The 12,829-nt window shown below is 43.4% G+C and overlaps 1 protein-coding gene across 1 annotated transcript in view; it reads right to left on the bottom strand.

The window, feature by feature from the left end:
* LOC308284493 (E3 ubiquitin-protein ligase SMURF2) overlaps positions 1–12,174 on the bottom strand; it is an 85,575-nt gene extending 73,401 nt beyond the window's left edge. Inside the window, exon 1 of the mRNA XM_080725113.1 lies at positions 11,783–12,174. Within this exon, the coding sequence (XP_080581239.1) occupies positions 11,783–12,068 (286 nt within the window). The 5' untranslated portion in view covers positions 12,069–12,174. The remainder of the gene's footprint in view (positions 1–11,782) is intronic.
* Between the last annotated feature and the right edge of the window lie 655 nt (positions 12,175–12,829).

Raw genomic sequence — 12,829 nt, 5'->3', positions numbered from 1 at the left:
GACAACGTGTCATGGTTTCGAGTCCTGTTCCTGACAACCTCTGCTGTGTCTCTCCCCGTCTCTCTCCCTCTTTCCTGTCAATCTTCACTGAAAATCGATCAATAAAGGCAGAAAAGGCTTTAACTCATCTATAAAAAACATAATACCCTCCTTTTGGTCACTGTATGTTTGCATATAATTTGTCATCTGCATTTACCCATCCTGCTTACCAAAGGTGGCCCACTCCTCACTCGTATTCCATTCCCGGCTCCAAGCCAGCAAGACAGACCTTTAAGCCATTTAAAATGTTAGAATATGTTGAGATCTTTTCTGCCCCAAGACTAATCATTTGCATTAGCAGAAAAGACACATATTAAAAACAGTGAGAACTATTTAATAGAGTGTACTGGGAGCAGTTGAGTGTCTTGCTCAGGCACACTTCGACACATAGATTCTGTTTCCCAGGCGGACTCTCTACCCACTCAGCTATGGCCGCCCCATAGATTGGCGCTGAGTACATCTCAACCCACACCCATTCATCTACATTCGACACGCATGCTATAGACACATGTTTTCTTGTCTGCAACCATGCATTTATAAGCCATGTGGTCACTTTTCTTTCTGGTACAGCTCCTCTATACTTTCAGATGCATGATAGGTGTGCACTGTGCACGCACGCACGCACGCACGCACACACGCACACACACACACACACACACGTAATCATCAATAATAGCTGACATGAGCTAGTCCATGCGTCATCATTGAGATGCCATTGGGGTTCCGTGATTCACATTGTGAGCAAATGGCATAGAGTGCAGGTGTGTGCCATTAACAGCTTTTATTAGGTGTTGGAAGTCATCTTTAAAGTGTGCGACACGTGTCTATGAGCCATATGTCATGTCTGTCCCAAATAGCCAAGCTGCTTCAATGAAATCATCAAGAGCCTGCCGATGCCAATGGAGGTGGCTTTCATTTGGACTTTAGTGTGTGGCATTTTTATGTTTTATTTGAGATAGGTCAGTGTAGAGAAACAGGAAACCAAGGGCAGAGAGAGAGGAGACATTCAAGACTTGAACCCAGGTCCTCACGCTCAAAAGGATCACATGGCCTGTGCAGTGTGCACTAACTGTCTGAGCCACCAAGCACCCCTTGTTTTGACCTTTGCTGCAATGCTTAATCCAAGTGCTGCCAAACCGCTGAGACACAAATACTTTGGCCGAACATAGACCAAGTCATGTGTTTTATGCCTTAAGACGAGCTCCTGCGCTTAACTCCAGAGTGGAGTCAACGGTGGAAATCCCACTGCTGAGTCAGATAGTGGAAATCATCACCGTTTGCCATAATCCCAGTACAGTAAACAAGCACATCAAAGTGTTTCTCTCATAATGAAAGGGTAAGCCTTTACTGGGAGAGTAAACATTAGGCTCACATCCCTGAACATTTTCAACATGGCTGGCTGGGAGTTTCTGTGGCCTCCACCGGTGAGCCCAAACACATGAATCATCAAGCCAACTGCAGCCAGTCATTATTTGGCCCTGCATACTCATAGTGCTCTATGTGGAGGGGAGTTTCATTTGCACACCAAAATGGCCAAACTCAAGGGAGACTAGGGCGAAAAGAAAATTGAGGGTAACTATGGGCATATCTGGGATTTTTCTGCGTTGAGAACCAGAACATTGGGGAGGAGGAGAAAAAAAGTGTTGAAATGTGGCCGTTTGCCTCTTGGCTCGCATGCAGCCAGAGTGCCCCCTTCTTACAGGAATCCATGTGCATATTTGTTCAAGTTTGACAGAGATGCCATTTGAAATGTGATCCAGTGTGAATATAAACATCTCCCCTCTGATCCCGTCTCCTAGAGGACCGAAGGGGCTGGACGTCAGGCTGAGGCACGGACAGACGTCTGAAGTCAGCTGCTGGCATCTTGGGGCTTTCACACCAATCAACCCCCCCCCCCCCCCCCCCCCAGCACCCCACCCTTCCCCTCCCCATCTGCTGGAGGTTAGCGCAAGGGAGTTAATTGTATCAAAACCATGTCCAGCCAGGTTTATAGCCGAGCTAGCACATCCAAGAATCCAGCTCAGGTTTCCACTTATCTTCATCAGGCTGCGATGGAGGGACTCTCTGGGCTGTTCCCTCTGCACCTCCCATTTCTAGGAAAACCAAACAGCTCTTGTGCGTGTGTGGATGTCTAGCAGAGCTAATAAGACTTTTGTACAAACACGCTGAGCCAACTCACCTGGAGCACCACCGCCGGCTCGCTGAAAGAAAACAACAATCACAGACGGCACTAAAGAAGGAGGGGAAAAAGAGGGGGAAATATGCTGCGGCTGAGATCACATATCAAAAACTGGAATGTGACAAGAAGAGGGGGGGGGGGGGGGGGGCTGGCCTTGCACTGCTTGACTACCCCTAAACCACCACCACCACCCAAAACCGCAGCACCTGTAGGTCTCGGCTCAAGAGGAACAATGTCCAGTGTAATGACAGAAGAATGGGGGTTCTGTTGTGTAGCTGATGGAGGGAGAGTGGGGAGTGTGTGTGTGGGGCGGGCACTGATGTCAGACTAAACAACACAGAGGCCAGAGGAGGAGGGCCGTGGCAGAACGAGGATTGATCTCCCCAACTATACCTGAGACTGGAGTGAGCCTCTCTGAACTCAATGAGCTTTGTAGATCAGCTAGTTTCAATATTCATCATAAAGGTCTTTGCACACTGCTGTGTCTTTTCAGCCGAATATAGGAGCGAATTTCGGCATGTAAATAAAATAATCGACCTAACGACCACGTTATGTCAATCACGTTTGCACACTGCCGGCCATTTCGGGGGTTTTTTCGGACCAGGGTTGATGTTTTCCTATTTTCGCAACTGTCTCCACTGGGTGCCTCGCTATCTCTCTCTCTCTCTCCCCTTGGCCTGAAAAACGTTTTTTTTTCTTTTTTCTTTTTTTTTGCGGATTTCGGATTTCCAAAACACAACGAACAAACGCAGCAGTGTGCAACCAGCAAGTATAAGGTCTTGAGTTGTTGACTTTGAAACTACAATATCAAGAAATCGCTTGTTAAATATTGTTTTGGGACATATTTGGGACATATTGCAATATCACTTCCCCATGTCAAGTCCCAGATATACAAACTGTTTTAATATACAGAGTGAAGTGTCTAACTTCAAAATGGGCACTGGAGAAATGAGTGAAATATTACAGACAAAGACGAAAAGGCGACAGGGAAAAGGAGGAATGTTCAGGTAATACGTACACAAGTCATATTAGCTCTTGCTGGAGCACCTCTCCCTTGCCTCCCCTCACAGGCGTCCACTAATCCAATTCTGACCCATTAACTGCCACAGCCAGGTTAACGCATCAAGACTTTGAAGAAGCCTTTTCCCCAGCCACCCAGGAGGATTAGCACTTCTAGGCAAGAGTAGAGCAGTCTTTTCTCTCTCTCTCTTTCCATCTCCCTCTCTCTCTCCTCTCTCACTGTCTGTGGCCATTGCAACAGAGGCATACGACCAGCACAAGCTCGCACTAATGGAAGGCGAGGTAGGAGTTTTGTTTAAAATACAGGCATGTCACAGGCAGACACTCGATCCAGATGTAAACTCATGAGTCACTGTGACTGATCACACCAAACTAATTAGAACAGTCTAGGAATCTGGATTGACCGCATTCAATTGAAGAGTGGAAATATACAAGCAGATGCTTGTAAATAAATATACAGTACAAGCAATTTTAGCAAAACAATTGTTTTGACAGAGAGTCTACAGATTGTCCAAACATCACGCAAATCATTACACAGTATTTCTAATCATTAAACGAAACAGGTCTTTTAGATTTTTCATATTCCATTGTGATTGGCCAAGATTGGCTTCCAAAGTTTGCAGGAGTGCTCCGTTTTGAACAAAATGCCTCAAATGCCTTCACAATTTCTGCCTCTAATGTTTGTCAATTTGGCCAATGTTTAATTTGTCATTTTAGAGTCATTAAAAAGTCCTTCAATGTCACTTTAGAAGTGTGCAGATACCCTCTATACACTTAAACTTTATGTTGGTTTGTTTACTGTCGAGTGAGAAAACAATGTTGCATTAAGTTAATCTTCTGGGGACCCCCCAAAATCATTTGGGGACCCCGACCCACAGGTTGAGAACCACTGCTCTAGCACACAGATATAACATATGGGGATTAGGGCTTTCCCAGTGGCTCAAGGAGCTACCAAACACAGACACACATGCCATGAATCACCCATGAAAGGGATGTACCGTATATCCTTTGTTACGGGCTGTCCTGTTTGCCTGTATTCTTTCTATCCCCTATTTAAAAAGTCTGAATGTAATGATAATGACCGTAAGAAAAACAAGGGTGTGTCCAGGTGGCTAACAGGTAAAGTACTCACCCACCAGCGTGGAGACTGATGCCCAATTCCTCCACATTGCCCCTGGCTTGGTGGGGCGCTCTTCACAAGTATAGGAAGCTAGCGCTGGATTATGTTCTTTGTTTCGGCACTAGTTACACAGAGGCTTTCGTTTGTGTTATTGACTGACAGTGCATGTAAAAAAGCTATTAATCATCCTCCCTGCTCTAACTTGGCAGGAAGAAGCCGACCTTGCCACCCGATAATCAAACATGACACTCTTGTTATAATACAGTAATGGGTCTCACCTGCACAAGACACAAAAGACCGTTTCTATATCTTCTTCCATTTAATTGTCTAATTTCATATAGTCAATTGCTTTTTAGAAGTATTTGTTTATCCATGCACCTAATTATTAGACTAACCTGTTTTTCTTGTTTCTATCTTTGTCTATTTACCCCTTCTTGAAACTGCAAATTGACGGGCACTTGTCCAACAAAGAATTTCATCAACTCTGTGATGTGAAAATTAACTTGAATCTTAATTGAATCTCACAATCTAACATGCGAGACCTTGAGTCCCACTGAGTAACATGACCGCAAACCTTCCATTTGTTATTCCAGGGGCACCTCTTAAGGAGGAGAAACAAGGGCATGGCCCGAGGGGTTCTGGACCGGACTGTTCTGCTCTTCACCTGTCAGGGGTGACATTTAGACATGTTCGCATCGGAGGAGAGCTTCCTCTCCCCCTCGGCTACATCTGGTCTCTTGTGAGCTGTTGCTGGCAGCGGTTTGAGGGCAGAGCGACCGCAGAAGCCTTTGTCCTCGTTGAAGAGAGCAGCTGAACCAACAGCGGAGCAGGCCCATAGTCAGTCAATTAATTGACGGAACAATTTCAAAATAATTCAGAGAGGCCCTCGGTGGGGAGGAAGGAAAACATTTACAAATGATGTGCAATAATGCTCGTTATGTTGCCCTTTCTTTCAACCCTCCCACCACACCCCCACTTTTCTCTTTGCTATCAGTTTGTTTTCACCTTCTCTATGCAGCAGAATGTGAAAATGTTGCGATGTCTGCGCACCAAGCAGTGGAGTTGAGTCAACGGTTCCCCACATGTAGCTAATCATTGTGAATTTACAATGTATCCTGTCTGAACACCCAGATGAGCCCAAATCACTTCCATACAGGCACTCTGTAAAGGAAAAAAAAGGGGGCTCAGACTGAGGCCACATGAATGCACCATGCGCAGGCTCAGACCACATTAAAACCTCTCTTGATCATCAGGTCTCTGGGTACAGCCTCTGTCTCTGCCCAGCTGTGGGGGTTTCTTCCATGATCCAACACTGAAAGACCCTCATCTGTAGACTAAAGACAGGCCAAGTGTCTGTGTGTGTGTGTATGTGTGTGTGTGTGTGTGTGTGTGTGTGTAGGTAGGAGGAACATGCTAAACAGAAAAGAACCAAGCATTTCTGTACAGTGGGCAGACGTTTAAACTCCACAGCTTGTTGTTGCGTCTTTAAAAACGAGTCTCTTTGGCCATGGAGACAGCGTCTGTATCCCTTCAATTCAATTCAAAGGAGCTTTATTGGCATGAGAAAACATAGGTTTACATTGCCAAAGCAAGTGTCACAATATAATAAAAACAGCTGAAAATGGAGAACATATATAGTTGGAGGGGGTACAGCATTGTGTAAACAGAGCTATGTCACATTGTGTCATATATACACGCGCACACACACACACACACACACGCACACACACACACACACACACACACACACACACACACACACACACACACACACACACACACACACACACACACACACACACACACACACACACACACACACACACACACACACACACACACACACACACACACACACACACACACACACGGGTATGAAGCAAATGGAACAAATAGCAGCATTTATTTTTTTCTCAATACGATTTAAAGACAATTCAGCAGTCCATCTTCTAAGTAGCAAAGGAGTGGGCACACTAGCAACAGCTTAATCAAAAATGACAGCATTGACTCTTCAGCAAGAGAAACCTGCTGCAGCGTTGTCAAATGACATTTACAATGGCGGCTGATCTTTCTTACAGGGGAAGACCTGTAACTATTCATAGAGATAAAGAGACAAAGAGAAATAGGAGAGAATGGCAAAGACAAAGACAGAGAAATAGAGACAGAACCAAAAAGGCAGCTCACTTAGCAAGGGTGGGGGTGAAATATTCTTTGGACCGATGGGGAATAGGCATACAGTCGGAAAGAACAGGAGTGACTCAGAGAGAGAGTGAGGAAGAGATGGGAATGCTAATAGGGAAATCGAGGGAATCCCACTGAGATAGCTCTCTTCTTGAGTCTGAATCAGGCCAAAGAATTCAGATGAGCAAACCATATGCTAAACAAATCAAAAAAATAAACGTTTTATGCTTAGGATAGAAAAGGAAGGGGGGTATACGGTAACTTCAACAGAATTCTAGCAGAAGTCAAACAAGACTTTTAATCGACATTTTCTGCTTAAATGGTTCAAAGTCAGCTCATCGGTTACTCTGCATTACTCACTTGTTATGTGTTACTGTTTATATATTTTTTTAAAGAATCAAGTCTGATTTCAATTCTCTGCACGGGCTCGTGTCAAAATCGAGGGACAAATTGTCCTTTCCACAGTCTTTATTCTGATCATCTGGGAAGGCACTCTGTGATTTAGCATCGGCTGTGTCTCAATGAATTTATGACCAATTGGAAAGGCCACAGCATGCCATGAGCCATGTCTTCATAACAGAATTTAAGGCTGATCGTATAATAAAGCAATGAGCCATGTCTTAATTGTCTAATTTATGACTCACTAGATCATGTGTTAAGCCATTAGCTTTGTTGTGTGTCACGTAATTTAGGAGTGATCAGCTGTAGACTTTAATGGAAACCTGTCCTGTGTAGTCAAGGGGCAATTCTCACCCAGAGTGTTAGTTTTAGAGGCTTGCTTGCCATATTTTTCCAGTTTAAATACTGGCAAACATCTGCAACATCTGGTTCAAATGGATATGGGGGGTTTGTCAGCAAAGGAGAGGCTCCTCAAGTGCAAACAGACTGGTCGAATGTAACTGCTCATCATTCAGGACTTTGCATAAAACAAACTCATCAACAGCAATGTGTCAAAATGGTCTAGTCGACACATAACAACAAGCTGTTACAATGTAGCAATGACACTCTCTGGGCCCATTACTCTCCACATCACAATCTAATAGCATAGACCTAGTACACACACACACACACACAGCTGCTGGAGATAAACAATGAAATGCCTAATGACAGTGTAAAGTGAATATACGAGCCGCTTTCAGCTAAAATTGAGCACTCGGGCTTTACCACCAGACGACTGCTTTCCTATACTTCCTCTCCAGCTCAGAGGTCTGCATTCCACTCTACTATGGGCCAGAAGCAACTTCAAGCTAGCATATGGATGACATGGCACAACATTACATAATTCCCACCCCACCTACATAAAAATGTATTCCGTTCAGCTGACTGCCTAACAGACAGATGTGTAGAAGACAGGGGCAGGAAGTACCAAGAGTATAGCAAGCTGGGCAAATATTCAGTATATCAGTGGAAACTCATTCCTATAGGCTTTTCAGCAAGAATGATGTTACTAGGTCTGGGGGCCTGCATTGTGTCACTCTCCCTGAAAACCATAAAGAGATCCCGCTCTAGCCATTTTTCACAGTGGACTCGCGTTCTTAGCATTCTTCCAGGAGAACATAGTATGTGATTTCTTAAACCTTGAACATAAACCATCTAGTGATTCTAGTCAGAGACAAAGTCATTTGTTTGCGACTGTCAGGTCGCAGTTACTATCAAAACCTCCACCGGCTGTCAGTCTGTCTGTCCGTCACACGTCACGTCACACTTTTGCCCTACTCATATCTCTGCCACCGTTGCCCCTATCCATGCCAAACTTTGCACACACACTCCCTTGTTGCCAAACCACAACCTCCACCCCTCATTTCTCACATCATGGCCCTCTTCTACCGCCACCATGAGGCTGATTCTTGCAAAACACATGTTTGGACACTGCTCCTACAGATCTTGCCCTAAAATCACACAAAGCGGTACACAGTATCTCTAAAGTCATGTCATCAACATGGATCTGTCCCATTTCCCATATTCCCTCCTGATTGGCTACCATTGCCTTCTAAAGTTTGTGTATGGGACCTGACGGTCGCTTATCCCATCTTATCATCGCTTATCATTCTAAAGTGTGTTCTCACAGGTTTTAGGAACCAGACAAACTTGAGGAGGGTGTTGACAATAACAAATGATACTCCAATGATCTGGCACGATTAGTTGGATTTAAATTTCAAAGCTGTGCAGCCCTGTCTGTCCACAATCTCTTCATGCTTATATGGCAGACTATTTAATTTTCTTAGGAATATAAATCAATGTCTCAAAACAAACTTTCTTGTCATGTTGTGAGCACAAACTTGATTTACAAACCAACTGTGGAAAACAGCTTAGATTACTGGTTCTCAAAGTGGGGTCTGGGGACCCCCAGAGGTCATCCTTAGGGGGGTTCCAAGGGGTCCCCAGCTAATATAGTTAGTTAATATAGCATCAAAATCAGTTTAACCATTTGAACTCTATTTTATACTTAGGCTATTCACAAATAGCTGAGCTCAATTCACAAAAAAAAGCTATTCACAAAAAGCCAAGCTCAAAATGCACACAGTGTGAGCTTGTATTTGAAAAAAAAGAGGAAGAAAAGAATATGCTAACTTAAATCTGGAGGTCTCAGTTGGAACTGTTACCCCGCGACCCGATTCCGGATAAGCGGTTGAAGATGGATGGATGGATGGATGGATGGATGGAACTTAAAGAGGTGGTGCCATAATTTTGTACTTTTTCTGTTTTGTATGTGTCTATGGATTTAACATTACTCCAATACCCCCAGGTGTGGTTATAATAAGCAAATATGTCTTCCCTGTGTATTTTTGGTTACTTCCTGATAGCTGAAAGCCTCCGAGTCAAAAGGCCCATTTGAAATACACTGATATCAGATGGGGGTCCACGTCAAAATACATATCATTTTAGGGGCCCTTGACATGAGAACCACTGGCTTACTGGGCTACTCAGCCTGTCTATCTTGCATCTCTGTCATATGAAATGGGTCCCAATTTCCCTGCCAAGCTCCCTCCTTCCCTCTACTTATTGCTATCAGAAACAGTACTAGCTTAAATATTTAATTTGGCTCTTCCTGGTGAATAGAACGGCCTGGAATTCGCGTCTGCCCTGATCCTGGAAGCACATCAAACACGGCAGCTGTCATCCCCGCTCTCCCAGTCAAAACAATGTCCTCTCATGTAAACGTCTCTCTGTTTGTGTTGAAACGGTACAAACCAAACAAGTGAGCCAAGGCAGAGAAAGAGAAAGCAACACAGACAGAGGCAGGGACAGGCAGATAGAGAGAGAGGGGAAGAGAGAGCTACGTCCATATCACAGCTGCAGACAGCACTGTTGTTACACTGACCTCACATTTGCAACAAATTATGTGTAATAAGCCTTAACGTGAAGAGTATAGTCTGTGCATGAGACAGCACTGGTGTGAAATGCTCATTACTGGCAGAAGCAGACAGGGCACTTTCCAGCATGAATTGCCACTGCTACTACAATATTCCCCACCAGTTATACACCATTTTACAAGAATTACAGTGAAAGAGCCAACTACATCCATGCCAGTAACTTACTCGCCTGAATAGCAGGCTGTTATGATTCATTAATTACTGCTGAGTGGCAGTTGCTGCCTCCAGTGAGAGCTAGACCAGCGGTCGTCAACATGAGGGACCACCAAATGTCCTTGAAGGGGTTCCAGGAGGCCCCCAGCATAACGTTGGATAGTTCAACTTCGTTACATTTACATGCAGGTCCAATTAGGCCTGTAGAACATACAAGAAAGGCATACTGATCATAGTTTCGTCTCTCTTCCTAAAGTACAGGTATTTATGGAACGTAGAACCAAATAATATCCAACAATAGAAAAGACTTTCCCGAGACTAAATCAACAAACACATTTCTCATCCTTGGAGAAAAAATAAATAAATAAATACAAATCTCACTGTCCATCAGTGAGTCCATCTCAACTGACCAAATAATTATTAGGCCAGTGGTTCCCAACCTTTTTAGCTCGAGAAAATAATGTATGCTTATGTATGACATTTTTGATTTTTACTAGAGTAGTGACCCATAAAAATTGGCCTGTGACCCACAAATGGGTCTCGACCCACTGTTTGGGAAACAGTGAATTTCTGAATTAAGCTGTCTCGCTAGGCTAACGTTAGCTAGACAACTTTGTTGTCGCTCCCTAACAACGTAGTAGTAGCCTAGTTAGTAGGCACTACTATTCAGAATCGTTGTTCAGAATGCATACATTTCACTCACACCAGCCTTCTTGCAAAGACATAGCCTACTTATGTAATATTATCACCAAAAAAAGGCAAATTTTCTATGGCTGGTAGCAACGTTACAACAAAACAACTGCCAAAGGAACACATTAAACAGCCATTTCAGGACCAGTGTTAATGCTGGCAGTGGCGTCAAACGCAGGGCTGAGACTAGTTCCCAGAGCATCATTGGTGTACCTACATAATAGGGGTTATTTTTGTACCCGGGGTCGTAATTTTAAAGGTTTTAACAACAATAGCGTGGGAACAACGAAGGGTCTCGCGTGTATGAGACGTGATGTTGCAGAAATAAATACGAGATAGTGCACTCTATTGTCAGTGGTGTAAAGTAACCAAGTACATTTACTTTAATACTGTAATTAAGAATACGACTTTTTTTTTTAAACTTTACTTGAGTATTTCCAATTTCCAATACCTTTACTTCTACTCCACTACATCTCAGAGGCAAATATTGTACTTACTACTTTTACTCCACAATTTGAAAACTTTAGTTACAGTTACTTTGTAGATTTTGATTATTATTACAAAACACACATTAACCAATTAAATCTTATATACATTTCGGCCATTTGAAAATAGCAGATCTTTGAATTCCAGATTTGTAACAGAGTATTTCTACATCGCAGACAGTTGACACTTTTACTCAAGTAAAACATCTGAGTACTTTTCCCACCACTGCCTATGGTTGAAGCTACAACTTCATGGCAACGGATCCATTCCATTAAATACACCGAGCCGACTTGATGCTCATTTCATACACGAACGTCTCGTTCGCTCTACAAAGAAAAATACGTACTTTCATGTGGAAAAAGTGTCGACGTGCGTCGCGTCGACTATTTCTTCACACGAAAATGACGCAAAAATATATTTAGAGCGACACGCTCATGCGACCAAGTATTATTAATGACAGCCTGCTCTAGTTGTGTGTGTGGGTAAACAACATATTGGGGGGGTGGGTGGTGGGGGATTTAAATTCAGCTAAAAACGTACCTGTTAAACGCAGCTTCACCGGACCGTTCCGCCGAACCCCTTGATTAGACATCTCCCTCTCCGTTCCAGCCTCGACCGTTATGTGCGCTAGCAAAAATATCTCATTTAAAAAAATAATACAAGGTTTATTCAACCTCTTCCCCCCGTTTTTAGACAATAATGGAGTCAAGGAGGCATTGTAGCCCGGATGTGAACAGAAGAACTGCCATAATAATCGTTGATAGATACACACTTGCTCAGTCACAAATGCAAAAATGAAAAAGAAAAACTGTTTTGCAATGTGCATATGGCATTTAAAAAAAAAAGTTTTTTATTTCGTATGGTGGCACACAGTGTTCTCCTCCTTCACATCTTGAGAAAGGGCTTATACTCCAGACAGTATGTGTGTGTGTGTGTGTGTGTGTGTGTGTGTGTGTGTGTGTGTGTGTGTGTCCGTCTCCTCCTCGCTCTCAGTGCTGCTCAGTACTGCTGTCTGAGTGTGTGTGAGCGTGGAGGCTGGAGAGAGCCCTGGCTGGCTTCAGCTTCACTACAGCACCGATTCCAAACCGGTGGTCCGGGGACCACCAGTGGCCCTTGAGGGGGGTTCCAGGAGGTCCCCAGCTAAATGATGAAGAGTTGCTGACCAATGAATGGACGACCTTATAGATCTTAGAAATTAAACCAAATTAACATTACAACGTTACAATGTTTCATTTTATATTCCCAAGAATAAAAGTATTGTTAAACATCTGCATTACAAAATTTAAAAAGTTAAATCATTTAGAATGTAGAAGAATTGTTATTTCAGCTTGGAATTGTGGACAAAATCTTATCCAAAGATAACAAAATATATAGCCATAGCCATATAAGCCTGTCTTGCACTCCCCACTTGGAGTAGAATATGGTGAATGACTCATCTGACCAAGTCAATATTTCTACATCTCTGTAACAGAGCCTATACGGTTTTAGCAAAAATGAACTAAAATGAAGCTCCTGCCATCCTTGTTCCAATAACAACCTGCTTACATTAGATATTTTTCTTAGCATCTTGATCCTATTTATTATGCT

The sequence above is a fragment of the Nannobrachium achirus genome, assembly GCF_963921795.1.
Source record: "Nannobrachium achirus genome assembly, chromosome: 4".
NCBI lineage: Eukaryota > Metazoa > Chordata > Actinopteri > Myctophiformes > Myctophidae > Nannobrachium > Nannobrachium achirus.
This window is presented reverse-complemented; position numbering and strand designations above follow the sequence as displayed.